The 27,554-nt window shown below is 43.6% G+C and overlaps 1 protein-coding gene and 1 long non-coding RNA gene across 10 annotated transcripts in view; both read left to right on the top strand.

Annotated features, from left to right (window-relative positions):
* The window catches only part of SPTY2D1 (SPT2 chromatin protein domain containing 1), an 86,057-nt gene extending 58,657 nt beyond the window's left edge, over nucleotides 1-27,400 (top strand). For 5 of the 7 annotated variants that reach the window (XM_085548619.1, XM_085548618.1, XM_085548617.1 and 2 more), the window contains 5 exons: nucleotides 17,530-17,644; nucleotides 18,867-20,396; nucleotides 20,990-21,149; nucleotides 21,746-21,823; nucleotides 23,927-27,400. In XM_085548619.1, the coding sequence (XP_085404745.1) occupies nucleotides 17,530-17,644; nucleotides 18,867-20,396; nucleotides 20,990-21,149; nucleotides 21,746-21,823; nucleotides 23,927-24,023 (1,980 nt within the window). In that variant the 3' untranslated portion in view covers nucleotides 24,024-27,400. Of the gene's footprint in view, nucleotides 1-12,039; nucleotides 12,291-12,318; nucleotides 12,470-17,529; nucleotides 17,645-18,866; nucleotides 20,397-20,989; nucleotides 21,150-21,745; nucleotides 21,824-23,926 lie in introns of those variants that run through there. The other 2 variants (XM_085548621.1, XM_015864230.2) reach the window with 2 other exon arrangements.
* Nucleotides 1,023-9,137, top strand: LOC146760706 (uncharacterized). 3 transcript variants are annotated; one of them, XR_014946521.1, is made up of 2 exons: nucleotides 1,023-1,244; nucleotides 6,416-6,737. It is a non-coding gene; the product is annotated as an uncharacterized LOC146760706 (long non-coding RNA). The 3 variants fall into 3 exon arrangements; XR_014946520.1 differs by lacking the exon at nucleotides 1,023-1,244 and adding an exon at nucleotides 2,870-2,954; XR_014946519.1 differs by lacking the exons at nucleotides 1,023-1,244; nucleotides 6,416-6,737 and adding exons at nucleotides 2,894-2,954; nucleotides 8,779-9,137.
* Nucleotides 27,401-27,554: the final 154 nt, after the last annotated feature.

Below are 27,554 nucleotides of genomic sequence, written 5' to 3'. Positions count from 1 at the left end.
ACCCCAACTCTTTGAAGACCCTGCACACGGACACACCAGTGTATTTAGAGGCACATTACCCTGCTGTGGTTGTGAATTGCTTTGTCCAGAGAGCACGAAGGAGACCGAGCAAAGGGTGCAATAAGCAGGAGGCACAAGAGCTGCTCAGAGACATGTAGCCGAATGCTGCCCCATCCCACAGGGATGGGAGGGCAAGTGCTTTCCCTTGGGAAAAGCAGCATTCCAGCCCTCTCAGTGCTGCACAGCATTATTTTCAACTGCAAACAGTTTTTAAAATAGCAGCCTGTAAGATCAAGACAGAGAAGGAAGAAAAGGGTGTGATGGGAATCAGAACGATGCAATTTCTATGGATTTTTTTCTTGTGAAGTCGTGAGCCTAGAAATAAATCTGACGAAGCAAAGTCAAAATCTTCCCCTTTCCCACAGTGGATTGCTTATCCTTAAAGTTTTCAGACTGATGGGTACAAAGCAGCTCTGTGAAAGAACTATTAACTCGCCAATGGTTGAAGGTACTTCACTTGGGTTCTGGAACCCAGGGCTCTGCCACACAGGGTCTGACCCACATTGCTGGGCCAGGGGAGCTCAGAGCAGAGGTGGCAGATGCAGAGACAAGGCTGTGCCCATCCCCTACCATTGTCCTCTGAGTGAAAGAGGTGGCCTGGCCAGGTCAGAGCAGCTGCTGCTTGGCCAAAGGGGAGAAGACAGCTACAGGGAAAAGCTAAAACAGTGAAGAAGGAGATGTTTAATCTTGCACATATAGAAGCAGAACTGGGGGGGCAAAGCAGGCTGTGATTTTTTTTGTTTTTCCATTACCTTATTTAGGCATAATTCTTGCCTTAAAAGTCTGTGTTTCCAGGCCATGTGAAATATACTGATCTTACCCCTAATGGGACCTGCTGCCTCACAAACCAGTTTTCATTATTGCAATTGGGAGCAGTTTCAGGCCTGGCAAGAAAAGGTCTGGGCAACGTCACCCTGCCTAGTGACGCAGTTTGCCATTCTGCTTGGCGTTCTCTTTCTCAGACGAGGAAATGAACAGGATATCAAATGAAGAACACAAAGAGTTTGGATTTGTGAAGAAAAGTCAACATTTATAATCTGAAAGGAAGCAAGCCAGTAAGATGGGGACTCAGCGGAGATCTCTGCCATTAATGGTCTACCCTCAGTTTTTCAAAGTGGCATCTACCTGAAGTTATTCATCCACGTAACTTCACTGGTAAGATCAGCAGCAGTGAGCAGCAAGAGGTGAGCAGCACAGTGTATCTTGTGTTCTGTCATGGCAGGGCTTTACTTCTTTAGTTGCCTTTTTAAATTTTGCATTTAGGGTCTTTAGTTTTGTGCTTATAACACAAAATCAGCAATCATGCTCCAGGTGAGCAGCTGAAGTCCGTTCCTCACCGTCTTTCCTTGCAATTTTCTCCCACCATAGAGATCTCTATCCACCTCTCAGCAGCTGCTCTGAGATCCTGGGGGATCACTGGAGCACTGGCAAGGCCAGAGCCAAGATAAAGAGACGATAAAAATTCAAGGCATGGGGAAAATGTAGCCCTACCCAGCTGTGGCATATTAGCCACAATATCCCATTTCTCCTAGGCAGCCCTTCACTCCTGTCTGTGTCTCAGCTACTGCTGCTGAAGCCATTCCTACCGTATCACTTCCTGCATGCGGGGGTATTTGCATGAGGCATGTTCCTGAGACCACACTGTGTGATATGTTTGTGCTCTGGATTAGCTTAATGGAACTGCAATACAACCTGCAAGACAGCTTCCCAGCTGGTAAATTGTGTTTAAACAGTGGAAAACAAATACACTTTCTTAATGCTCCAGTCCTACATCTGGTTGCTTAGCACTGCTCTAATCTCCGGTCCATTTTGCAGTGCTTCAGCAAAATTGCCAAACAAGCTGGCCAAAAATCAATTGAACAGAGATCAGAAGGAAAAAACAAATGAGGTATAACAGTCACTGATGGGATACACAGGCATATCAATTTGGCAGCTAGTCAAACTCTTTGAGGCAATCGGCCCTGCTCATTAAATGTCAGAGCTGTGAATTTGCCTGGGGCATTATCAGTACAGGCTTGAAAGTAGCCCAGCTCAGTTGAAAGAGATTTTTTCCCCTGAATTTCAGGTAAATGGATGAATGAGATATCAATAGCAATTTCATACCCCAATTTTAGCTCCAGTACTTGATTTCTGTGCCACAAAGCCAGGCTGTAAATGGGAGAGGGGGGTGTTTGACATAGAAGACTGAAGAAGCAGCAGGTTCTCTGTATACACTCAAACTTAGAAAGAAACCTGCTGTTGTTGCTGAGATTAGTTTTCTTTAGTATCACAGCAACTTATGTGTTGCATGACGATTGCCAGAAGTTGACGTAAGATTGAAGACAACTAGAGTGAGGAAGAGAAAACCAAATTCTTCTAGAGGTCAGCAAAGAATGAGCAGCAGCTCCCTTCTCTGACACTGCATGAGCAAAGCACGGCCAGCTGCTGGCACAGGGCAGGATCCCCACCCCCAGCTGCTGCCTTTCTCTTCTTGGCACCTCAGGCAGTCACTGCTTCTTTAGCTTTGAAAAGTGTCAAGTAGAAGACCCAGTGGATTGCTCATTTATGGAGGCTTTGGGAAAACACTGGGGAAAGAGTTTATAATGTGTAGACATGAGGAAAGCTATTCTGTTTGTTTGTTTGTTTGTTGCACATGACAGAAGTCTCAGTAATGATAGGTTTTAAGCCAGTTATTATTCGCATATCTCTGTGCAATTTAGAGAGGTTTCCCACAGACAAACCAGTTACCCAGTATGGCCTAGGTTGTGAAATACACACTTGGCTAAGAGCTTTGCCTCACTAACGACCTTGGAATATGACCTTTAATTTTGAATGTGTGTCTGTATAAACAAGCCATCACAATTTGTCTGCACTGTGCTCATCACAAAATCCATTCATACAGAAAGGACCTGGAGGTAAGTAGCAGGCAGATGCCGTTCTTGTGGCACCCACGCTTGGTGATTTCTCTGTGAGCACGAGACTTCCTTACTCTACCACAGAAATGGAAAAGGGGGCACAGTTTGGAAGGGGAAGAGGCTGAGAAGGAACCTCTGGGCAGAGATCTCTGTGCCACTGGGAGCAGAGTCTGCCCAGCTGTTTGGTTGAGGTCCTGAGCACTCTTCAGGTCCCTCCAAAGGTGAATCTTTGCCTGGGACCTTTGTATACTTGACCATTACAAAAATGTTCAATAGGCAGACAGCCTCCTGCTTAAGATGGAGTGCAGCATTAGTGCTGCATTGGATGGGAGTCACTACCAGTCTGACTCATGCCGCCTGCTTCTATATCACATTTCCAAACACGCAAATAAATCAGTGCCCTTTGCTTCTGGCAGAAGTGCTTGTGGGTTTGAATTGAGGTTGGGAGGTTGGCTGGCTGGAGGAAACCTGCAGACCAAGCACTGCTGAGCTGGTACAGCAGGAGGTTTCTGAGGAGAGAGAAGCTGATGTCAGACACAACGCTTCTCTAGCACTGGATCCAAAAGGGTCTGGTATCCATCCTTCCACTGCTCAAACATAGCAGTGCTTCAGGAGGACATGGCATTTATTAGGCAAATACTGATTAGCACTGGCAACGTATATCTCAGATATTGTTTACCAGAAAAGGGGGGTATCAGTTCCTCACCACCTCCAACATACCAGTTCACAAGAAAGAGTTGAAGCTGTAGCTGTAGTCTCAAAATGGGCAGCAATCTGCAGCTTGTTGTCAGGTCAGCAGTTTGCCTGATAAAGGAGCCCTGACCTCACCTGTAGTGGAAAGTCCAAAGGTTTCTTCAGGAGATTCCAGGGTTGTTAACCAAAAAGCAAAAGTGCAGAAATCTGCATAGGGCAGTAGCCTAGAAATACAGGCCAAAATAAATGTTGTGACAAGGTGGGGGCCTCTACCTACCAATAAGAGAGCACTTTTCCATGCCCCTCCACTGTCTAAAACCCCATCCAGAGGAGTGGCACAGTCTGAGTCTTGCTGAATCCAAGGTTCAGTGCCGCAGGTGCAATGCTTCCTCCAGCCCCTCTGATGTGGAGAAAATGTCTGGTCCATTATATTTACTGAAGCCTGGGTTTCCTCTACAGGGAAATCCTCCTGTGAAAATAGCACAGAGAATGCTTTAAAGAAGGAGCAGAATGTGCTCAGATTGTGAAGCAGCTGATCTGAAGGCGGTGAGACCCTTAGGGATCCCTGGGCCACAATGGTTGACATTTGAGGCAGGAAATGATGGTTTATTTAACTAACTGAACTGAAAACTGCCAGGGAATTTAAATAAGGGAAACAGAATAACTTGTGGCAGCATTAGCTAAGTAAGGCATGCAGGCTAAAACTCCCGTGGTCATGGGAAATACTAAGAGATATATGACATCAGTAAGTGGAAGTGGCCTCTGCTTTGTGATTCATCTATAAGGTGGGCAAAGGATCCTCAGATCTGAGCAGCCTGTTCTTGCCTGCTCAGCACAGCTCTGCCTGTGGGATACAATGGCACAATTCTGGCACAAGGTTGTTTTGCTCCTATATATGTGTGGTGTTTTTCAAATGCTTCTGTTCAAATTTTTGAAGTTTCTGTTCAAATAATGGCTTTCTTTGCTGTTCTTAGCCATATGCAGGAAAGTCTAGGATTTTTCACTTTCTGTGGCAGTAAATGATAACTGAGTTTGACTTTGCTAGAGGCTAGAGGATCTGGCTACAGAAATCAAGCTGAGTGGAGAAGCTCTCTTTAAGTGAGACAACCTTAGTAACAGCAAAGGAAATCTAGAGAATGGGGCAGCAGAAAAGTATTCGTGATTCATCAACTGGTAACCAAGGGAAAAGGAAAGAAAAAAAAAAAAAAGGAAAAAAAGGAAGGATTAAAAAAGAAATAGAAACCAACTGTGAGCAGTTTTGGGGTTTCACAAAGCACTTCTGACTTTGCCAGAGCCCAGCTGGTCTCAGGGCAGAGCTCCTGCAAGTGAGGATCTCAGTCCATGATCTCCCCTGGCTTTGCCCACCACAGATGTTCCCATGGCACAGGTTTTTCTTCTGTGCATCCATGCCCTGCTTCCCTCCAGCCCTGCTGAGGGTCAAGCAGTCATGATTTCAGACCTGGAATTCATTGTCCCAGCTACACTTGAGGCCATTTAACAGGGAAAATGGCAGGTAGCCGTCCTTCTGCAGAGCAGTGACCTTAACCTCCTTCTCCAGCCCACTGAGAGGGCAGAGTTCAATGAACAGTCTGGCTGCTCTGCTGAAAGCTATGGCCTTAGGGGAACTAACATGTTGTTGTTGTTGTTGGGTTTGCTTTCAGCTGAATGGTCCCCAGCTGGCTTCATTGCGCAATTGTACAAACACTGGTGCCAGCACAAATAGGGGACGATGAAATAGCCAGTGCTGCTGGCCAGGTTTCTTCTCTCTGCACTGCTAGCTTGGCTAGCTGAAGCCATCCACAAATGCACATGGGACACCTGCTCCGATTCAGTGAATGTAAAACCCTGAGATTATTATTTGGATCCTCCTGCCATTCTGCACAGATCCCAGTATCGGTTCACTTGTGCTGCACCTTGCTTAATTTCTGTGTGCTGCACTTTGCTTAATTTCTGTGTGCTGCATGCTTTTTACATTCATCCTTGGATGCATCCAAGGTCAGGCTGGATGTGGCTCTGGACAGCCTGGTCTGGCTGGCAACCCTGCACATAGTGGGGGGGCATTTGAAACTGGATGATCATTGTGGTCCTTTTCATCGCAGGGCATTCTGTGATTCTATGATTCTGTGATTCTAAATATTCATGTCGAGGAAGGAGCTTCGGAAGAGAATGAGTCTATAACACCAAATCTTCTCCTGCTGAGTGCCACTGAAGCATCACCACCTTGAATGATCGAACAGCTGATTTTGTGTTATTTATGTTGCCCTAAAGGCTGCATTTTGAAACTTGAAATGTATGGATTAGAAAAGCTGACAACTCATTCTGCTCAAGCTATTTAATAACTACACAGATCCTGTTTCAAAAGCTTGTTTTCAAGGGAGGGAATATGTCCAACTAGCAGAGACCAACTTCCTCCTCAGTTTAGGTGAATAAAGTCTTCCAAATATTTAGAAACTGATTTAAACTACCAAAGTCAAGGAAATCAGTATTAAAACTCAAACTCCTGCTTGATGGTCTATTTGTAGTTCATCCGGTGGTAATGAGCCAGATTCTTGCCTAGAATAAATGGGCATAAATCCACTTAAGCCATGCAAGAATGTTGATTTATGCTTGCTACAAATCTGACCTTTATTTCAGTATTTCATGGTAAGCTCCAATCCTCTTTGCACTGCTCATTTATTGGAACGGAATTAGATTTACCAAGGTATGCTCAGACAAAATGGATTGCTTTTCTCTCAGATTTTATTATTATCTTTTTTTCCTGGTGCCAGGGATAAAATGTTGGGCTTTCTGGGTGGAAAATCGTTCATGAAGATATTTTTATTGAAGAAAGTCAGCAGCAGTAGCATCGTCCATTGCAGTGCCTCACTTTATTTATTCCTCAGAGTTGCACCAGATGAATTCAATGTGCTCTACAAATCACAGAGCCCTTCCAGGAAATCTGAGATGAACATGAAGAACTGAGGTTGAAATACGCTCAGCTAATAAACAGTTGCATAAAAACTTAAATATATGCAGCCAAGTGATTTGCTGAAGGTGTTCTGGAATGAAAATACCCTTTTGTTTGCTTAAATGAAACTACATTGCTCCAAATGACCTCACATTCTTTATTTCTAAGCCCACCACCTCTGCACTGAGGCTTAAACTACTGCAAGATGCCAGACTTACCAGAGGAAGATAGTTGCAGTGTGAATGCAGATGTGAAAGATCCAAATGGTTCATTACCAGCTCTCACATCACTTATATACAATCCCAACCTTTCTTTTTTGTTGTTGTTTTTTAGCTTTCCCACCCACCCTTTCTACTTTCACATCCACCTGTACATGTCAACAGAGTACTCTACAAACACTCCTTAACTGTGCATGTGGGGGCTTATCCAGTCAGAGCCATGAGCTGTTCCTTCTTCTTATTCTAGAAATGTCCTTGGTTCTCATGCTGTTTATCTTGCTCCACAACTGTTGCTCTGAACAGTTTTTCTTGTATTCCCACAGATAGTCAATCATTTATTCTATTAGTTTTAAATACAGTACTCTTAATTTTGGACAATAGTAACAGCATGGCAAATACTGCCTGTCACTGCAGAGAACCATGCTGAGAAAACCACATGTGTGATTAGGGGACTGTATAGTGCTCAGTGTGGGGGCTGCACTCAGAAGACAGAGCTCATGGCAGAGTCAGCAATCTGTTTGCTATGTTCTGTTCCACACAGGTAACGCCTTACGCTGCTGTTTTCAGCCTGCACTAGGTTTTGATTTGTTACCTGATGATATCTGAAGTGTTAGTTTGCAGCTAATTGCTTACAGCCTGGCCACCAGATAAAGACTTATCTAATGTACAGCCATAGGGATTTGGCAAAGCATGAAGATTGGTATGGACAAAGTATGAATGGCAATGTACGAGTGCAAAATCATCAAGAAGAACAAGAAGGGATAAAGGAGCAGCATGAGCAGATGTGCCAAAATCAGGAGGTCACCAGGATTGCAGCATACACTGTAGGCCTGGCTCCGGGAAACCTCAGGCTGCCTTCTGGTGAGCCTCCTGATGAAGGCAGATTGGCTCCAGCTCTCTCTTCCAGTGAACCTTGGACCTATGATATAGTTTTGTCTTCAGCCCTACAGTGGTAGCCAAAGGTGGACCTTAGACCTGTTTTGCAGTCTTGTCTCAGCCTTCCCTCTGGTCCCATCTCCTACTGCTCCTAGATGGACCCTGGAGCCAATTAGCTGACCTGCCTAGTTTGGACTCTGGACCTGATTAATTAATTTGCCTTGATGGGACTGTTGATGGACCCTATTATCATTATCATTATCTAGGTCTGAAGGACTGCGCCCAGCTGGTGAAGGCACTGCCTGTGCTTGGTCAGCAGCTCCTTGCTTGTACCATTGCAAGTCATGCACGTACGTGGCCATGCACATCTCCAGCTTCATGCACATGAAAGGAAAGTTGGATCAGTCTGTAAGAGAAGAGTGAAATCAGTTAAAAATCAAACTTCTTTATCTGGGCTGTTTTGCATCATAGTTGGCTACCTTGGCTAAAAGTAAACAGTGGAAATACTGAACATAGTGCTCTGATCTGATGGAGAGGTGAAGGTGTGTTGTGTCCTTGATTCTGCACCTTGTTCCATAATTATATACAGGAGAGATTGGATTTGTTGATATTGGAGTATGGGGGGACTTGGTAATCTGGGCATGAGTCTCTTTCAGAGAAAAGAGGCTGAGATTAAGAGGAGCAATTGTGAGAGAGCAGAAGAATTATGAGAAACAGATCATTTTTTAGATTGCTTTCATTTGGCAGCTTACTGTATTTTTATTTTCATATATAACATAGAACAGATCTATAAAATCAGTTGGGATCCTGACTTTCAGGAATGCCACGGTCCTGATGCAGATCTTCTAGTCAGGCTCTCAGCTCTGTTTGGGAAATAAATCCAAATATTTCAGTTGCAAAGAAGATGCTTTGGCTCCAAGGCAATAGGAGAAAATGCACAGTCTATCTGATCTGCTTCAGATGCCACAACCATCTGCAACTGCATGTGGCAAACGTATTTCTCAGATTCACAGGCGTGTATGATTGCAAGGAGTGCTGAATACTTGCAGTAAAATAGATAAAGCTTTAGTATGCGCTTTTTGTTCTGTAGCTATATCTCAGCAGCTCTCTGTGGAAAGATCCTCTCCTTGAAGACTCTGGAGGGTTCAAAACCTACAGTCAAGTGATGCAGATCCTTTCATGGCAAGACGTTGTATATAAAAGTGCCCGTCAAGCAGCCACCACAAACAACTGCCGGCACCAGGAAAGGGTCACAGATGCCTGTTCGACTGTGCTACTGTGCAACATCGCCGCCTACTGAGGGCTCCAGCTGCTGCTATAATAAAGGCACCAGCGCCATCTGTCTTCTCGAACCCGACCCAACCACGGAGGAAAGGTCCTCATGGAGGATTCCCATGGGCTAGCACCTTAATTTCTAAACTTTTTTAATTTCTAAACCTTTCTAATGTCCACCGTTGTTCTCAATTCTTATACTTTCCGTGTTTCTTTTCTCTTGAGTATAAAGAACAAACTCTGGTGAGCAGTGACATGGGCTGGTGGGTTTGTGCCACTGCACTGCATCCTCCCGTGTGACACAGAGAGGTCAAAAGAGCTTTACAGTAAGCACCGACACCCCCATCTCCATACGTACATGCATGTGCTCACAGCTGCTCCACTGTGCTGTTCTTTCTATGCATAGGAAATAGCATTTTCTCTTAGTGGGTATTTGCATTGTCTCTTAGATGGGAGCTCAGCTGGAGTGCAGCTTTGGTTCTAGGTGGCCTCTAAGGCAGGGAGGAGCTTCTCAGCACTGAACGATGGATCAGTGGGAAGCTGCTTGTTGAATCAGGATGGCTGTCTCACAGTCCAGGTTTTTCTCTTCAAAGACTCATGTTTCCCCATTAACCTACTTCAGCCTAGTCTTCACAACAGAGGAAAGCCCCTGTTGCTTTGCAGCCTCTCCTACATTGTTCTTATTAACGCGGTATCATCTGGGCACTATATTCGCACTTCAGTGTTTCACTGCTGCTTTTTCATGTTTGGTGAAACGTTCCACTAACACATTTAGGTACCTAAAAGATAGCAAAGGTATGAGTGAGATTACATTGGCTAGAATAAATCATGTCAAACAAGTTCATTTCCCACTCTGACTGGGTGGCACTGTTTATAGCAGAAAAGCAGGTGCAGATATCTTGTTTTTAGAAGGACTTCTAACACTGTCTCACAGAACCTTGAATGGAATAGTGTATAGCTAGGTGCACAACTGGACTTAAAGAGTATTTTGCAAGAATACATTGTTAACTTGGCCATACACATCAAGCAGAATTCTACATGAGTATTTCTATATCACATATTTGGTATTTTCCTTAGATAATTTGGATGGTGTACAAGAAAAATTGCTTACCAAACCCACTGCTGGGAGGGGGCAGTGAGTGCCATAGGATACTACTGAAGAAATAGGCAAAGTATGGTCAGGGGGAAAAGTAATTCAAAAGACACGCTTTCATTCTTTGCTCTTGGCAGAATTACCAACACCCCAGATGCAGGTTGTGGATTTACTGGTCTGGTGGCATCACAGTGTAAACACACTTGGTGGTTAGCATGGGTCACAAAGCAAACAGGAGTCAGCCTTGTCACGCTGTAACAAAAACATCAGACAGCACCAGGGGATATATAAAAAGGAAGAGCATTTGACAGGCAGATGAAGCCATTCTCCTGTTATATTTGGGGCTGGTAAACATCCCGCTGGTGCACTGTACTCTGCTTTGACTAGAACAGAGAATTAGAAGTCTTCTGAGGAAACATTGGTAGAATAGGAGTAGTTTGTCCTAAGGAGGAGATGTGACAGGGCATCCCTCAGTGTGCACATTGTATTTCTAAGGGAGAGAGCAACAAGCATGTGCTGAAGAGGTTTGATGAGCATCAAATATCTGGCTTACAGCCTAGAAACAGCTTTCTCATGGTGCAGTTAAGGAAACAGGGAGAGATCACTATAGGGTATGACAGCTTTGTTTTGTTAGTTTTCAAGTGTGGATTGGACACATTTATGTCAGAAATGACCTCAATATGATTGAGCCTGCTTTTTGGGAAGGAAGGACACACTTCCCAATCCAGTTTTGCTGAAATGTCTATTTGGAGCCAAAGATACCTAAGTTAGAAGTCTGTGAGAATATAAGAAGAGAGAGCAGCAGCTGTGGAGCAAGATAAACAGCAGAAGTGCAAATTACACACTGTGGACACTAGCTAATTATCATCCCGAGACTCTTGATTTCCATTTCTGTTTAATATATCACTAGGAAAACATCTTAGAAATCAATAATTGAAAGTAGCTATAATGTAGGCTGGCACCACGCATTGCAAACTGTATTTGTTCAAACCCATGTTTTCCAAGTTCCAGGCTTCTTTTGAGCACATGCTGCCAGATCTGTGGACATCTAAATGGTTTATGATCTAAGGACCCTTCTGCTGGACATCAGGATGATCCAGTTTATCTAATAAAGGCTTTATTAGCACACCCACGAAACTTAGTGCAGAAAGGATGATGGATGAAAAGAGGAAAGAATAACTTACACACATATTACTCATCCTGAAAATGCTAAAACTCGGGCTTGGAATAGTCTTTGATGTTTGACCTCTGCAGATCGTCTGTAATTAAGTCTGTAATCCTCCAAACACTTAAAGTCAATAGGACTAACCATATTCTTGAATTGTGAGTGGTTGTTGTGCAAAACTGTTGTTGAGTACAGCTGATGAAAAATGCTTGTGACAAAGGCATTTTCCAGTGGAATACTGGCTGATACTTTCTAAGTATTTTCTAACCACTTCTAATCCTGAGTAACTTCATCATGTGAAGATGATTAATAAAAATAAAACTTAGCAAAGTTCTTGTTCGAAAAAGTATTGTACAGAGAAAGAGCAGATGGGTGAACTTTTTCTGAGGCAGAAATTACAGGGCTGGGGAGATTTGAGAGGGGTTATTGTGGTTTTCTGGAATAGGTAGATTTAAACTTGCTGACTTTCATCATTTGTTCAAAGCAAGCTTGAAATTAAGCGTGTGTGGAGCCAGACAGACCAGACAGACACAAAAATAAGAAGCATTTTCTATCTTGGTTTTTCCTTTAGCAGCAACATCAGTCTGGCTCAGAAGCACGAGAATTGACCCTTCTCCTGTCCCTGACAGACTTGCTGTTCTTGGGAAGCCTGGCAAACCTAGTCTGCATCAGATCATCACATCAATGAGCATATGAAGAGCTCATGAAGATGGGCGGTGATTGAAGGTACTGCAAAGACAGGGCTATAGGCAGAGGTTTCCTGGCATCGTATCCTTCTTGAGAGCATCACAGGAGAACAGGGAGGTGGTGTGACTTAAAGGTGTCAAACTGGAAGAATGCTCTAAAGGAAGATTTAAAGAGAACAACAAGGAGGGCGGACACCGGGAGATTCACCCACGGCTGAGTCAGGAGTAAAGAGTCATCGCAGCGCCTTTCTCGGGGAGGTCAAAAATACAAGGGGGGAAAGAAAGATGAAGCTCTTACGGCTCCTCGGGGCTGCTCGGGCCCGCCCTTCCCAGCAGGTCCTGCCCAGAGGAAGTGACGCTGTGCCGTGACGCCGGCTGGAGCCCAGGTGATATAACGGGGAGGAGATTGCGGCCGGAAGCTGAGCGGAGCCGAGCGGCGCGGCGGGGCCTCGGCCGGGCTGGGGGGGAGCGGGGCGGGTGCCTCAGCTCCGCGGCGGAGCCGGCCATGGATTTCCACAACATCCTCGTGATGGCCTCGGAGCAGCAGGGGCTGAACGCCGTGCCGGTGAGCCGCGGGGTAGCGAGGGGCGAGGAGGCGTTCGGAACTCTGGGGCGGCGTTCCGGGGCTCGGCCGGGCCGGGGCCGGATCGGGCCCTGAGGAAGCGCCGCGCTCCCTCCCGTGGCTTCGCCGGGTCTCGCCTCGGGTGCCGCTGTTGCCGCCTGTCCGGCTCCGCCCGGCCTCGGGATCCCGAGCGCGGAGCCGGCGATGCTGGCGTTTAAAAGTCGGAGGAGCGCTTTTGTTTGCTCGCGAGCCGCGGCTCTGCCACGTCTCGCTCCGGGTGAGTCCGATGGGGCGGGTGTGCTGACGGACTGCCCGCTCATTTGCATGAGCCGTGTTTTCGGTAGGCGCTAACTAGGGAAACCTCCTTCCCGTGTTCTCTGTAACTGAGCGCCCGAATCGTGCGCTGCCGTGGGCAGCTCCCTCCAGCCCGTCGGTGAGGGCGGTGGGGGTGCGCGCCCTGCCCTGCCCTGCCCCGCTGTCACTGGCTGGTGGAGGCACCGAGCGCTGCCTGCAGTCGCTGTCCCTGGTTGTGAGTGGTGGATGTTCAGCAGCACCGTGAGCAGCCGTATGGGAGAGGTGTGTGACTCACCAGGTCCCATTGTGTTCTTAAAAGTATCTTAGGAAACGTAGCGTTTGGTATTTCTCCATGTAGAAATGTGGTTTGTAACATAGGTAGGGATGTAGCAACTATGTAAGCATAGAATCACCAAGGTTGGAAAAGACCACCAAGATCGTCCATTCCAACCATCCACCTATCACCACTAAACCGTGTCCCTCAGTATTGCATCTAAACATTTCTTGAACGCCTTCGGAATGGTGATTCAACTGACTGAATGCTCTTTTGGAGAAGAAATTTTCATAATGTCCAACCTGAATCTCTCCAGGCACAGCTTGAGGCCATTCCCTTCTGTTCTATTGCTAGTTACATAGGAGAAGTCAGTCCCCGCCTTGTCACATCCTCCTTTCAGGTCATTGCAGGGAGCCCCGAGTCTCCTCCTCACTAACCAATCCCAGTTCTCTCAGCTGTTCCCTTCTAAGACATTTGCTCCAGACCCTTCTCACCTTTGTTGCCTCAGCCCAGCAATCCAGCCTGTCCAGATCCCAGTGTGGGGCCTTCCTGTCCCCTGCCGGATCGATGCTTCCTCCCAACTCGGTGTCATCAGTATGTTTTTAAGATGTTTGGTGTCCTGTAAACCAGGATATCTCACTGTTGACTTGAGGTTGCGGTGGTAGAGTTTCCTTTGACCTTGTTAGTTTTCCTGTGTGCTGCACCACTATTTTCTGTCACGTGTATATTTCATCAACTCAATATCCCAGTTTCTATCTGCCGCATCTTCAGTCTAGATATGGTACTTCTGGGAGGCAGCCCTACCTGCCGTGCAGTGCATGAGAGCTTTGGTGCTGTTTTTAGCAAAGGCAGGATTAGGGCTTACCTGATAACTCAGCAGTGAGAGTGCAGTTCAATCCCCAGTTGAAGCAGTGCTGGTTTCCCATCTTCCTTGCACGATGGAAGTGCAGCTTTTAACCCTAAAGACAGCCTTGGTCTCTAAGCAGAAGTGGAGCTGAGCTTGGCAACATCTGAAGTTAGCTGCAAAAAATGCCCATCAGTAGACATCCAAGTCAGTCCACTTGACCGAAACTGATGCATAACATTTGTTCCTGTATAAAGATTGTAATTATTCTTAAATGTTTCTGATTAAAAACACTGTACGGTCTAATTACGGGATGTACTGGTGTGTAACGTTAACAGGTTTCCAGAAGTGCTGATTCCTGCTTTAATTGTCACAACCCCAGAATGTCCCTCACAGAAGTTCAAAAGAGTCTTTATGGTGTGCTCAGATATCCCACATGTACCATAACGGAAAGTAGAGTCATGTGCACAGGTGGCGTGGGTTTAGAAAGTAGTAAAACTCAGCTTCAGAAATAATGTAGCTCTGTATCATGAAACAGGGACAGGATTGCATCATGTCCCTATAAAAATAGATCTGCTTGTTCATCTCCCAGTGGAACTGCTGAAATACACCTTCCAGTGCCCAGTTATTTGCATCAGGTTTTGTTTCTAGTGCACGTGTGAGTGAGCGCAGTAACTAACCGTGTGCTGTGGATAATCTTTGTGCTTAGTTTTCCTTGTACCATCGCAAGGGGTACGTTTTCTGTCTCCTCACTTGTGTTTCTGTTCAATGGTTCAGTGACTTGCAGTGTGGGTTTGCTTTGATCAGACGTGGTGGCAGTTAAAACATTTACTGCTGACCTCCTGAAGATTTAAAACTTGCCTGTATCCCTCTTCTCAGCAATGTTGGCACTCTTAATGCTGCAAGAGTCTTTGGGGACATAATGGATGTCGGGAAGCACTTTGAGCTCTTTGTATGGAAGATATTCTTGACTGCATAAAACAATGTTGCAGTTACTTTAAAATGGAAAAAGGATGTAGTTAAAAGCCGAATCATCCCTTCATCCTTCTGCTTCATCTGCTTTCTGTCATCACTGGTAGTTTCTTAGGAACAATCTCACTTAGGTCCCTGTTCCCCTTAGCATCTGGAGTCAGAATTTGGAACCTGAAACAGATGGGGCCAGAGAGGTGACCCAGAAGTGAAACAGCCTGTCATTGTTGTCCGCGTCAGCACTTGCTGAAGTGTCGCTTTAACTTACGCATCACAAAATTACCTCCAGCACAATGGACGAGTAATTGTAGCTGTTGGAAATTTGCTTTGTGTTTCACTTCCTGGAATAAGCTGCTCAGATGCTTCAAGTGACTGCGCTTTGAAGGAAGTAAAACTGTAGTAAAATCCAAGATTTCTTCAGAGGACCAATGCATGTTGCAGAGCCTTCCTGTGGAACTTCCACACTCCTGAGCGCTTGTCTGTAGGTGAGAGAAGCACTTCCAGTGGTGTATGAGGAATGGCTGTGAAGCATGGAGCTGTGCCATAGAGCAGGACTCCTGTCAGATCTGCAGGCAAAGGTGATGGCATCCTGCTGAGCAGAACCGGCTGCAGGGCTGCACCCACAGGGATGTGTGAGAGCTTTGATGTGCTCGAGCTGCTGGCTGGGTTAACTAGTGCCTTGTTGCTCCTTGAAAGATATCTAAGGGGAAAGAGCAGGAGGTTCTCACATCAGAAGGCTGCGTGTCTTGTGTGAGGAAGAAAGGCAAGAGAAGTGGGGTAACATACAGAGGTCAAAACTTGCCAGGTTAAAAGTATATAAATCATGTGACGACCTATGGAAGTTGCCTTTATTTGGTAGTACTAGTGGGAATTGTCTTCAGCTTGGGCGTGTGAGTCCACAGCAAAACTATTGCTTACGCAGGTGCTTTGTTTCAAGATCAGGTTGTGCAGAGCCAACCACTCGTGTCGTGCCAGCCTGTTGCTGTGGAGGTGGTTATGGCACAATTCACACAGGCTGATTCCTCTGGAAATACCCTTGGCTCACACTTGAGGGTGCATGGCTGAAGGAAGGCACCTCCACAGCCTTGCCTTTCTCCTTTGGCTCAGGCGGTGCCCATGCTGCCTCAGCAGTGTGTCCATGAGCTGCTGGATGTGCTGCCTGCAGAGGTGAGCACTGCTTACAGCTTGGGTAGCATGGTGTTCTGGAGTAGTGTGACCTGCTCTCTAAAGGCAGAATGTTTGTTTCCCTGTTATTTAACCACCCTGGTGATAGCTGAACCCGAGCAGTGCAGCTGCTGCTGCCTGAGTGATACGGCACTCACGTGCCCTCACTTAGTTGCCACTTTTACCTGGAGTCTGATGCTCATTAATTTGTGTTGAACTGTTTTCTCAGTGGTTGAGGAGTATGTGCGTATTGTTTTAAAGATGCTTTTAATGAGAGTAAAGCAGCTTCTTTTAGCTTTTTCTAATCAGAGTGCACAACGTTTGTATCAAGGGCTGAGGTGGTACACAGTGCAGAACCACATTCGCTTCTGTCTTCATTTATGGAACACTTAGCTCTGCTTTCAGCTGTGTATCAATATCGAGAAGTAATAGTACTAGAAAGAATAGGAATTTTGCACTGTTTCTCACCTTATTGGAAGTGAGCAAACAGTGCCTGTCAGGCTGCTTTACAAACCCGCTCCTGGATAGGACTGTCAGTTGTAGTGCAGCAAAACAAAGCCCAAAAACTGCTTCCCCAACATTTTAATTCTTTATAAGGCTTCCTAATGAGAGAGATGAATCTATGTGTGTCCCTGCTGTCTGGCAGTTTTCGTTTAGAGGTGCTCCTTCTGCTTAAATCTGTTTTAGAAAGTCCTCTGTTTTGGCTTTCTTTTTAAAGCAACTATGTCGAATTGAATAATTCAATCAAACCTGAGGATTACTTTGCCTCTGTCTGTTCCAGTTTCCTCATGTATACCAGGACTGCATCACAGAAAGTGAGGCTTCTAAGGGTCATAAGGGTAACCAAAACCAACTCTCAGGTAGCAGCAAAGTGCTGGTGGTACTTAGATATATTTCAGTAACCAGACTTGATTTAATAGCTCCTTAATATGCTGAGGAAACCTGTCGGGTTTTACGACTGCAGTGTAGATGGATGTTGTATCCTGTAATTTTGTGGCAGTCATTTCACAGGTTGTTAGAGGTGCCTGTGAAGAGCTGGTATGTAGCCACCCTGCCTGGAGACAGTGTTGGCTGCATTTTAGAATTGTCTCTGAACCTTGGCTTTTAGTGTATGTGTATGTGAGGTAATATATAGCTTTGTATATCGGTAACATCAAGTAATTTGAGTGTCTCTTCATGTGCTGCTATTTGAACAGATCAAGTTAGAACTATTGAAATCAATAGGAAATCATTATATGAGCTTGTCAGCTTATTGCCTCTAAAATATTTGGATGTAGATATCTTTGCTTGATAATTTTTTTAGATAAGTTTAGTAAGGCTCTATGACACTTCATAATGCTGAACAGAAATGATTTTATCCCATTGCTGATGCGGCTGTTGCATTATTACTCTGTACCATCTGCGCTTAAAATGAGCTTTATACATATTTATGCTTAAATGTGACTGCCACTTAATTCCTCAGTTTCAAGAAAAGAGATATTTATTAATTTCTCTGACGTACTTGTTTGTTCTTTGCAGAAAAGATACAGTTTGGCTGTTGGCCCTCCCAAAAAGGTTCCAAAGGTGAAGGGTGTTGAGTCTGCAGCAGTACAAGCGTTTCTCCGAAGGAAAGAAGAAGAAAAAAGAAAAAAAGGTAACTGTTAAAGCAGCCTAAACTATATTCTGTGAGAGACCTTCATGGACTTTTTGAGACTTTGATCCCATTAAGAGCTTTGGCAAATAGACTTTTACATCTGCTTCTGGAATTCGTGTGTGTAACTGCTGATGCTGAGGAAAGGCCGGTGGAAAAGTCACTGCTAGGGATGTTTACATGCTTTCCTAAGGATTTAAATGTTAATCAGCTCACTAAGTATTTATTCTTAGAGATCAGGAAGTAATTGAAAGAGGTGGAAAGAGATTGCAAGAAATCATCCTGAACTTCTGTTAATTTTGAAAAGATGTTTGTCTAAACATGGTAATAGTTTCTGGTGGTGTTGTCTTAATTTTCTTTTTCAGTAATGCTTGGGTTTTAAATTGCAAAGGCTTTAAGGAATGTTTTTTTCCCCACTGTGTTACAACACAGTGTGATGGACTGGGTAGTCCAGAGCATTCCTCTCCTGGGCCAGCCATGAGCCAACTCCTTATCCCTGCTGCCAAGTGCAGCCAAAAGCGGGGCTGAGTATGAATATGAAATATTCATACTTTTACTCGTACTGTGTACAGTCATGGCCACTGACAAATAGAACAACATAGGCTGGGGACGGGACCTTTACGGGAACCCACTAAAGCACAGCATGAGTCGCCCCATCCGATTTCCAGGAATTGATGCTCAGAGATTCCCCTTTCCCCTGGATCCTTATGGTATTTGGCCCTATTCCTCATCTGCAGTATCTAGCCCTCAGACCTCTTATCTTTTCACCACTGAGTTCAGCCTGAATTCCAGGGCATATTCCCTTGCTCTAAATCTCCATCCGTCCCTTTCCATTCCTTTACTTAAACGTCTGATAGTAAATTCTGTATGGACTCAGAATTCTCTTATTCAGTCTCAGAACTCTTTCTCCTCAGAGATCCCACGTCCTTTATCTTTTTACCATGTAGTTCTCATTAGTTTGTATAGCATTCTGGAGAGTTGCTTCTGTTGTGTTACCTTAGCAGGTTTTGTAAGCGCTGTGTTTGGCTTAATAGTTCACTTTTGTAGAAACAGCTGACTCGGATGGATCGGGTTGCCCTGTTGGCAGACCTCTGATGGTGTTCTGGTCTATTCTGAATAGCTGTTAGCCAGATATCCTATTGTCTCAGATGGTTTATCAGTTTGGAAGACCCTGAGATAAAGAGGGGTGCTTTTGTTTAACTTTCTCCTGGTTTTTCTTCTACAGAATTGGAAGAAAAAAGAAAGAAAGAACAACTCTTGGCTAAGCGCATTGAACTGAAACATGACAGGAAGGCAAGAGCTATGGCTTCGCGAACAAAGGATAACTTTTATGGCTATAATGGTATTCCTGTTGAAGAGAAGCCTAAAAAGAGGAGGAGGACTTGTGAGAATGTTTCTCAGTCCTCCGAGGCTGAGTATGCAACAGAAAATGAAGCAGAGCAACTCGAGTTTACTCAAACTGAATCGGAGTATGAGCAAGAAGAATACGATGAGAAACCATCCAAAGCTGCAGGCAAACCAAAGGCACCAGCCAAAAGTGCACCAGCACCTCTCAACTTTGCGGATCTTTTAAGGCTTGCTGAAAAAAAACAATATGAACCGGTAGAAATAAAAGTAGTGAAAAAGATAGAAGAGAGACCCAGAACGGCAGAAGAATTGAGAGAGAGGGAGTATTTGGAACGCAAAAATAAAAGAGTAGAAATGCAGAAAAAGAAAACGGAGAGGGAGGTTAAGAATGCAGGGATAGCCAGTTCTTCAAAAAAAGCAACTTCTCTGAAGGAATGTGCAGATGCAAGACTTAGCAAAAGCGCAGCAGATAAACACGCCTCTCCAAAAAGCAGCCTCTCTTCTCTGAGTGGTACTGATAAGAAATCCAAAGCACCAGCGTTGACTGAAAAGCACTCACGGTCGTTATCTTCTTCCAAACTGAGTCAAGTGGAAAAAGTAAAAACCTCACAAAATAGCTCCTTGAAAGGCCCTGCTGCTGGCACTCATAGCAAATTACCTGTCAATGGTATGGGAAAGTCTGGCTCAAGCGTTCCTGTGCCATCGTCAAAGCCAACGGCCAATGGGGCTCAAAGGTTGCCGTCTGCTAAAGAATCCAGCCTGAAAAAGCCTGTCCATACAAAACCAGGAAATGCTGCAGCTCTCCAGCACGAAATGAACTCCAGCGCAAAGCGATCCAGCAGCAGTTTAGGGAAGGGAGGACCTGGACATGCAGCTGGAGGATCAAGTGCAGGACCTGGGCGGTCAAGTGGCAATTCGGGCATGGGACCCGGGAGGCCAGGGAGTGTCTCAAGCCTTGGGCCTGGGCGGCAGGGCAGCAGCTCGGCCACAGGACCTGGAAGGCCAAGCAGCAGCTCAAGCATGGGACCTGGGCGACCGGGCAGTGGCTCAGGCGTGGGACCTGGAAGGCCAGGTGGCAGCTCAGGCATCGGCCTGGGAAGGCCGGGCAACAGCACAAACACAGCACCCGGGCGACTGGGCAGCAGCATGGGAACAGGGCCAGGGAGGCCGGGAGTCAGCCCAGGTGCAGGACCTGGGCGACCGGGCAGCAGCTCGGGAACAGGACCAGGAAGGCCAGGAGTCAGCCCAAGCGCAGGACCTGGGCGACCTGGCTTTACAGCTGTAAAGCCCAAGTGTACTGTTGTATCAGAAACTATTTCTTCCAAAAACCTAGTGACGAGGCCCAGCAATGGACAGATAAACGGAATGAGATCACTTCAAGGGCATAGGCCTGTGTTTCGTTCACAAGGTACTAAGTTCTGTAGCAAACAATTTTTTTTTTAAATTAGTTGTTTGTCCCAGATTTCTGATGTATCTGAGTTGAGCTCAGTGATGATCTTTATCCAAGAAGAGTCAAATGAAATACTTTATGTTTTAAAGAATGTGTTAAACAGTGGAATGTTGTTTTGTTTCTTTTTTTCCTTTGCAAATGTTCATTTGGTTTGACCCCAGCTCGCATTCCTGGAAGGGCCTGGGGCTTAATTCACAGCAAACCTGTGACTGATACGTAAGTGGTTTGGCTGATTCAGCTTATCAGCAAGTGAGTAGCTCTAAAAATGGATTTCTGAACAGGAGAAAGCAGCATGAACTCTAGCAAATAAGTACCTCAAAAACATTGAGCAAGAATGTGGACCTGTGTCTCGTAGTTTCCTAGGGGTGCAGTTGTGATGTTAGCAGAGGAAGTGTTTCCTTTTACTGACTTTGAGAATTTGTAATTAGCTTGATATAGAAGTTTTCTGCCTTGAAGAGCTGTAAAGTCTCTGTGCCCAAGGTATAGCAATGAAAAGTACTGATAAGTGTGTGTTATTCATGGATGTTTTTTCATATATCCCTTTCATTTAGGTATTGGGAGACCACCTGTTGGATACAAAAGACAAATCGATGATGATGATGAAGATGATGAATATGACTCTGAAATGGATGATTTTATTGAAGATGAAGGGGAACCCCAAGAGGAAATATCAAAGCATATTCGGGAAATATTTGGATATGACCGGAAAAGGTAGGAAAAAAAAATTGTAGATTTTTATATTCTCTAAAGTGAGCAATGGAACAACAGAGATTAAGGTCACTGGGCTAATTTATTAGAAATAAGCAAACTACTGGTTTAAAAGATACTTTCTGTGTTGCCCTGCTCTTCTGGAAAGCAAGAAAATTTTATGCAAATGGGACATAATGGAAAACAGGACGGCTTCTGTAACTTGTCACATAACCCATAGCAACTCTTTTCTATCAACATGTGTTTAAAATGTTTTCTTATAGCAGTAGCGTTCCAGAATTGATCTGATGTAGCAGCCTGAGTATGAATGGCTAAATACAATAATGGCGTTAAAGGTTCTGTGAGAATTGAAGTTGGCATCTCTGTGTACCTAGGAACCATTGCAAAACTAAGACTGGCTTATTGAATTATTTTCCTTTTGTCTGATAACAAGGTACAAGAAAGCAAACGTTTTAAACACTTGTCGTGATTCCTTCAAAACATTACAGTCTAACAGTGTGCAGCAAGTTGTTTTCTTTCTACTAGGATGTGGATTCCTATCTCAACTGTATATGATCATGCTTTTTTTAGTGTGCTAAATGCTACTATTTAATTTCCAGATATAAAGATGAAAGCGATTATGCCTTACGTTATATGGAGAGCAGCTGGAGAGAGCAACAGAAGGAAGAAGCCAGGAGGTATGCACAGACTTAAGTTAAAATAGGAATTGAGAGGTTTATTTATTGCACAAGTCATGGGGATATCTGCTGCTACTTATAGCAGAGCAGTTAAAGCTTCCCATCTTTGTTAAGAAAGCTTAGGTAAAAGAAGCTCAGCCAACTAGTGTGCCAGTGGGATAGTGAGTACAGTAAATAAATGCTGTATGGTCAGTCCAGTGCATCACAGTCTTTACCAGTGAGAGTTATACCAACTGATGCCCAAAACTTTTGTATAAGTATTTGAATTACAGTTGAAATGCTAAACCCTTTGGTTTGTCCAAAACATTGATACTGTTAGTTCCTGAGGGCTGGGAGGAAACTTAAAAATCTCTGCATATGTGTGTTTTTTGTGTATGTATATGAAGAATACTCTGACACACATTTATAACCAGAGATTTCATAAATGAAGACTAGATGTTCATGTTGGCTTTGACCATTAGTTTTAGCCTCCAGAGCTGCACATTCCTTACATGGCTGTTATAAAGCCTGGTATTCTTGAAGTGATTCACTTTCTGCTTTTTCCATGCTTGATGGGAAGATGTCTGCAATACACTTAGCAAAGCCTTGTAGGAGTTACAAGAGGGCTTTACCTATTTATTAACAGGCAATAGGAAAAATGGAAACGTAAAATCAAATTTTTAGCTTTTATTTTTAGTTTGTTTTTTTTTCCACTGCTATCCAGAGAGTGCCTTGAGTACTGGGAACTTGCACCTTCTGGAAGTTAGAGTCACTGTTCTGTCTCCCTGCTCTTAGGGACAGCTGCTGCTCGTGCACAGCTGTAGTCTCTTAATCAGAGAAGTAAATGGAATTTTACAGTGATATTGCTGTTCACTGAATTCTGTGCTGATGACCTATGGTGAGATTTTGCAAATACCTGACTAAACTTCTAACTACTCATGCTAGTATAAAAGAAGGGCAGATAGAAAACATCAGTAAAATAGTTCATCTATTTTCTATCGTCAGCTATTTTTCACTGAGAATTTGGTTAAAAGCATTGTGAGCCTTGACATGAGGATTTTCTCTAACCAAGTGAGCCTGTTAAAATTATAAGCTCTAAACTGAAGTGGAAAATGATGCTTCTAGCCAGGCTTCAATCACATAGATCTTCAAAGTGTTTATTTTTTTACTGTCTGAACTTGGATGACTGCAGTCTCCTGAATTCATTATTTCTCTCTGCTTGTTATAGGCATAACCGGTGCCTATACCGGAGCAGTTATCCTAGAACAGCTGAATGACAGGTGGTCATGTTATAAATGTTGTAGTAATGAGTTGCAAACTGCCACAAGCTGCTTCATAACGAACTGTGGAAGTACAAATGCACTTAGCAGGCCTGCAGACAAGGCAGGTGGTAGCTGATTACAAAATAGGAGTTTTGTCACACCTATTCCTAGTATCAAACCAGGAAGGCCATCCAGCCTTTGCTAAGTGAAGAGGAGGTCAGTGATTGTAGGTGCTGCTTTCAGTATTGCTTTCAGCATATTGTCGGGAAGCCGAAGAGGCTACACAAGGATGCAGCTAGAACATCCATTGCTCAGCAGCATCTCTTCTCTTTGCCTGTTCACCAGAGGGCAGGGTAGCAAGGTGGACTGAGGGTGAGGCAGCATTGTTTGTGTAGCTACCTGAATAATACCTGTAGTCAGGAAGCTGCCACAAAGACTCTTGCTTTTGTTTGATGGATCTATTCTCACTCTTGCCAAAAGAAAGGTGTAGGTGGTTCTCAGAAAAGCTGAGCTGTCTTCTGTGACTTGTATTTAAGTTGGCAAGAACTGATGTATGTTCCAGCATCTTCTTTTCAAAAAAAAAGAATGATCTCAGTAAAACCTTTTTTAAAATAACGATAATTTTGTTTAAAGAAAACTTTAAATCCTTTCTCCCTCCAAAGGTTTGATTCTGCTCTAACGATGAGAGAATCTTGATTTCCTTACATACGTTGTTTCCTTTAAGCTGTATTCTTATTGTAGTTGAAGAAAACGTATGACTGTCGAACAGATCTCAAACTTCTTTGCTTAAATCAGCTGCAATAATGAAGCCAAATTTCACATTTGAGTAGCAGTTTGTAAAGAATTTCAACTTATTTGGCAGCTTGAGACTCGGTGTTCAGGAAGACCTTGAAGAATTGAGACGGGAAGAGGAAGAACTGAAGCGCAAGAGACAGTCGAAGAAGCTGAGGACCCGTTAACTGAATTGCGGTGTTGACTTCTTTCATTTTTCCTCTACCCTCTGCCTCCATACATCTCCTTCAGTTTCCATTTGCTTGTTAGAGGGCAAAAGAATATGTAAAGGGATAAAAGAACTGAAAAATAAAGGCTTTAGTTTGACTTATATAAGATATTTATTTTTAATACTTGCCAAGGGTTGATTTTTTTACGGAGAAATTAATGCACTAATGCATATTATTATGTAGAAGAAAAAATAAGAAATGTTTCCATTGTTTAATCAGTTGAAGATGCCAGCAGAAATGTTGACTAGCTATGCACTGACTTGGAACTGTGCGGGCCCATATACAAGTAAACCAATTTTGCATTCACTTGAAAGAAAGGAATGGCACTGGGGGAGTTGTGTCCTTGTTCCCTGATGTTTTTTGAGATGCAGAGAGGAAAAATTGCTTTATACCTTGCTCTGTCTCCTAAGTTAAGCCTCAAAGTTTCTGAAACATCATCTTCTCCACAGAAGCAGCTTGGGTGTAAATTCAGCCATTGCCACAGATGTTCAAAGCAATAAAGTGCTATATTTTTTCTGATTTGAGGACCCATAAACAATAACTGAACTGGAACTTTCTTGTTTCCTAGTGGAAGTGCGTGTCACTTGCAGAATGTACAGTTAGAAGTATCACCAAAAGGTTAGGCTGGCTTTTGCTGTGTCTGGAATTACAACGCCAGTCACATTCAGTAGGATAAATACTCATCCTGAAAATAGGAATTTCTAGTGCTTGTGTGTAACTTGTGCTTTTGGGCTGAAGCATTTGCTTAGGAATTCTTTTCCTGCCCTGTCAGTCTTTGCATTTGTCTAAAAGCTTCTGTTCTTTTACATGTTTTGTGCTTTGCACATGTTTTTCCTTCTGTTAAGCATCAGGTGTGTTAAATGATTTGAAGTGTGGAGCAGTCACTTATCTAATCAGTTGTACTGTTTGGAAGGCACGTTTCCAGAGTACATGCAGCTAGCTGTTGGATATCAATCACTTTGTGTTACACAGTGAATGCTTTTGATTAAATTCATCGAACCAGAGATCTGAAATGCATGTCAGGAGAGTCAGTTCTGTTACCCAATGCCCGTGTTTGCACATTATTTCTAACTATGCATTTGAAGACTGTTTCCTTCAGTAATTGAATTTGTTTACTATCAGCACTGGGTTCATCAAAATCAGTAGCGCTTGTATGAAGAGTCTGAAGCTTGAACCTGGTGTTACAGAACCTGGTGTTGCATCTGCTTTGGGCTTTGGATATATGTTGGGGGGGAAAAATGAGTAAAAATTAAGTAGTAAAAAAATAGCTCTCTTACAGAGAGTAATTTTTAACCTTGCTGCTTTCAGAACACAGTTCAGACAGCAACCTGTAGGAACAATCCTGGTAGCTGCGGAAATCTACACATCTAACCCTTAACGAAGGAAAAAACATTTGCTTTTTTGAGGCATTTTCTGTTGATGGTGTAGCATTTCACTGCCTTAGCAAAAACACTGACATGAGTAAGCTATTGGGATGGATTCCATAAACTAAGTCAGTATTAGTTGCCTAGGAGCCCGGATGGTAACTGTTACTGCTTCTCTGTGTATTTAACTTTGTATATTAACTAACAAAAAGATGTTTCTCAGTGTATACACTTGAGACCATGCTAGTGTAATCTCAATGCTTGTTTACAAGTGTGTTGTATTCAGTCTGCTTAATGGGACCACCTCACGTTTGCTGTTGTATTTCCCTGATTTACGTGAACATGGCGCTGATCTCTGGGACCATGACTGATTGTTTGTTTGCCTGGTGTGGATTTTTTGGTTTGTTTAGCTCAGAAAGGCTCCTATGTCTGTCAGCCTGCACAGCTCTATTACTTGTGGGCAATTTCCTGCCCAGCTGAAAAAACAGTCTCTTATGAAGCAAAAGATTCTCGTGTGATGATTCAAAATGGGAATTCAGTTTGGAATTAAATCTGCATTTCAGGTGACCGAAGCTTAAATAAACCCTGATGATTTCATCGCTTTGCACACGGTCGGTTAAATTCCTTAATCTGTAAAGCACTTTGTCATTGGTCTTTTGAAGTGGTGACTGGAATGCAGTGTATTCTTCCAACCTCCCTAAGACACCAGTTTAACTTCATGCAACGATCCGCTTCGTTTTGATTGCTATGAAAAAAAAACATTCAAGGACACATGTGGAACTTTACAACCAAGTACTTGCTGATGATTGGCACAGGGCGCCAGCGGCTTTCACATTTTGTACAGATGTTTGGGTTTTGTTGGGTTTGCATTTGCTGCATGTTTGTAAATGGGCTCTGGAGGGCCTCGCATTCAAAATCATGTTTACTGTTTTCCAGATCAACGTTACTAATGTTAAAACGAGTGCTCTGGTACTCGTCCAAAGTGTGTCCCAGTTTGAGGCTAAGAAATGAAAACTGGAAGAATGCTTCTATTGGTTGGTGAGGATCTGATGTTAAAGTTTTAATTGTATTTAATGGAATTCTGGTTTGGATTTTAGATTCTTTTTCTGAATTCACTGCTTGACAATGTGCCTTTTATACTAAATTGTGTCAAAAAAACAAACAATAATTAATGATGAATGTAGAGTTATGAAAAGGTCGGTCCGTTTCTGCTATCTCACATTCGATGTACTTAAACCTGGTGGTGTGAAATGGCGACGTCCTTTGCGTAAAGCCCTTCCAGGTCTGGCTTTATGATTGCACAATGACGGTAGCTCCTTCTTTACTGATGAGGCTAAATCAAACGAGGGCGCTTTCTATTGATGACTACTTTTTGAAATGTCTTGTACTTACACTCATGCTGTATTTCACTTTACAGCAGTCTTTTTGGAGGCCAGGGTTTTGCATATCACAGGAAGCCTTAGTGTGCAACTCTGTGCTGTGCTTTAAAATAAAAGTCTTTCAAGAAGTATATGAGATCTCTATGGAAATCTGCATTTATTTTTGTGTAAAGCCCAAAATATTGTCCAGGAAAACTAATTTTCTATTTTTGTTGCATTTTGTAACATAATCTAGTAGCTGATGCCTATTTCTAGATATAGCGTATTTCTGGAGACCAAAACATGTCAGAAAATAAATATATGGAGAGACTGTGTTTAAGTTGTGATGGATGTACTTCTATTTATTTTGGTGAGTGGGTGTTATGCAATATTGAAGTGTCAGTTGTAAATAAGGGTGCTTCTAGTTCTAGCCAATGATTTCCTTTGGGGATATCCGTTGTGCACAGTGTCTTTTTACACAATGTGACAAATCAGGTTTAAAGACTTACAGAGCTTAACTGTTTTCTTCTGGTGCTGTCAAGAAAGTGTATACTTTTGCACACCAAATGCATATAAGTTTTGCAGACAATAAATTACAGGCATTAAACATGTTGCCGCTATATCTCATTGGTTTACTTTATAGAAGACATTTTTCTCCTGCTGTTTTCCTCTGAGCTGTCACATTAAACAGCATTAGGCAGAACGTTCTCCAAGAGAAATTGCTCTCTTGTACCCATGCAGCACACATGGATCTATGGAAAATTAAT

The sequence above is a fragment of the Coturnix japonica genome, chromosome 5 (assembly GCF_054131305.1).
Source record: "Coturnix japonica strain WE chromosome 5, WE-NBRP24, whole genome shotgun sequence".
NCBI classification, from domain to species: Eukaryota; Metazoa; Chordata; class Aves; order Galliformes; family Phasianidae; genus Coturnix; species Coturnix japonica.
Note: the sequence above shows the minus strand (reverse complement) of the source record. Positions and strands in the feature narration are given on the sequence as shown.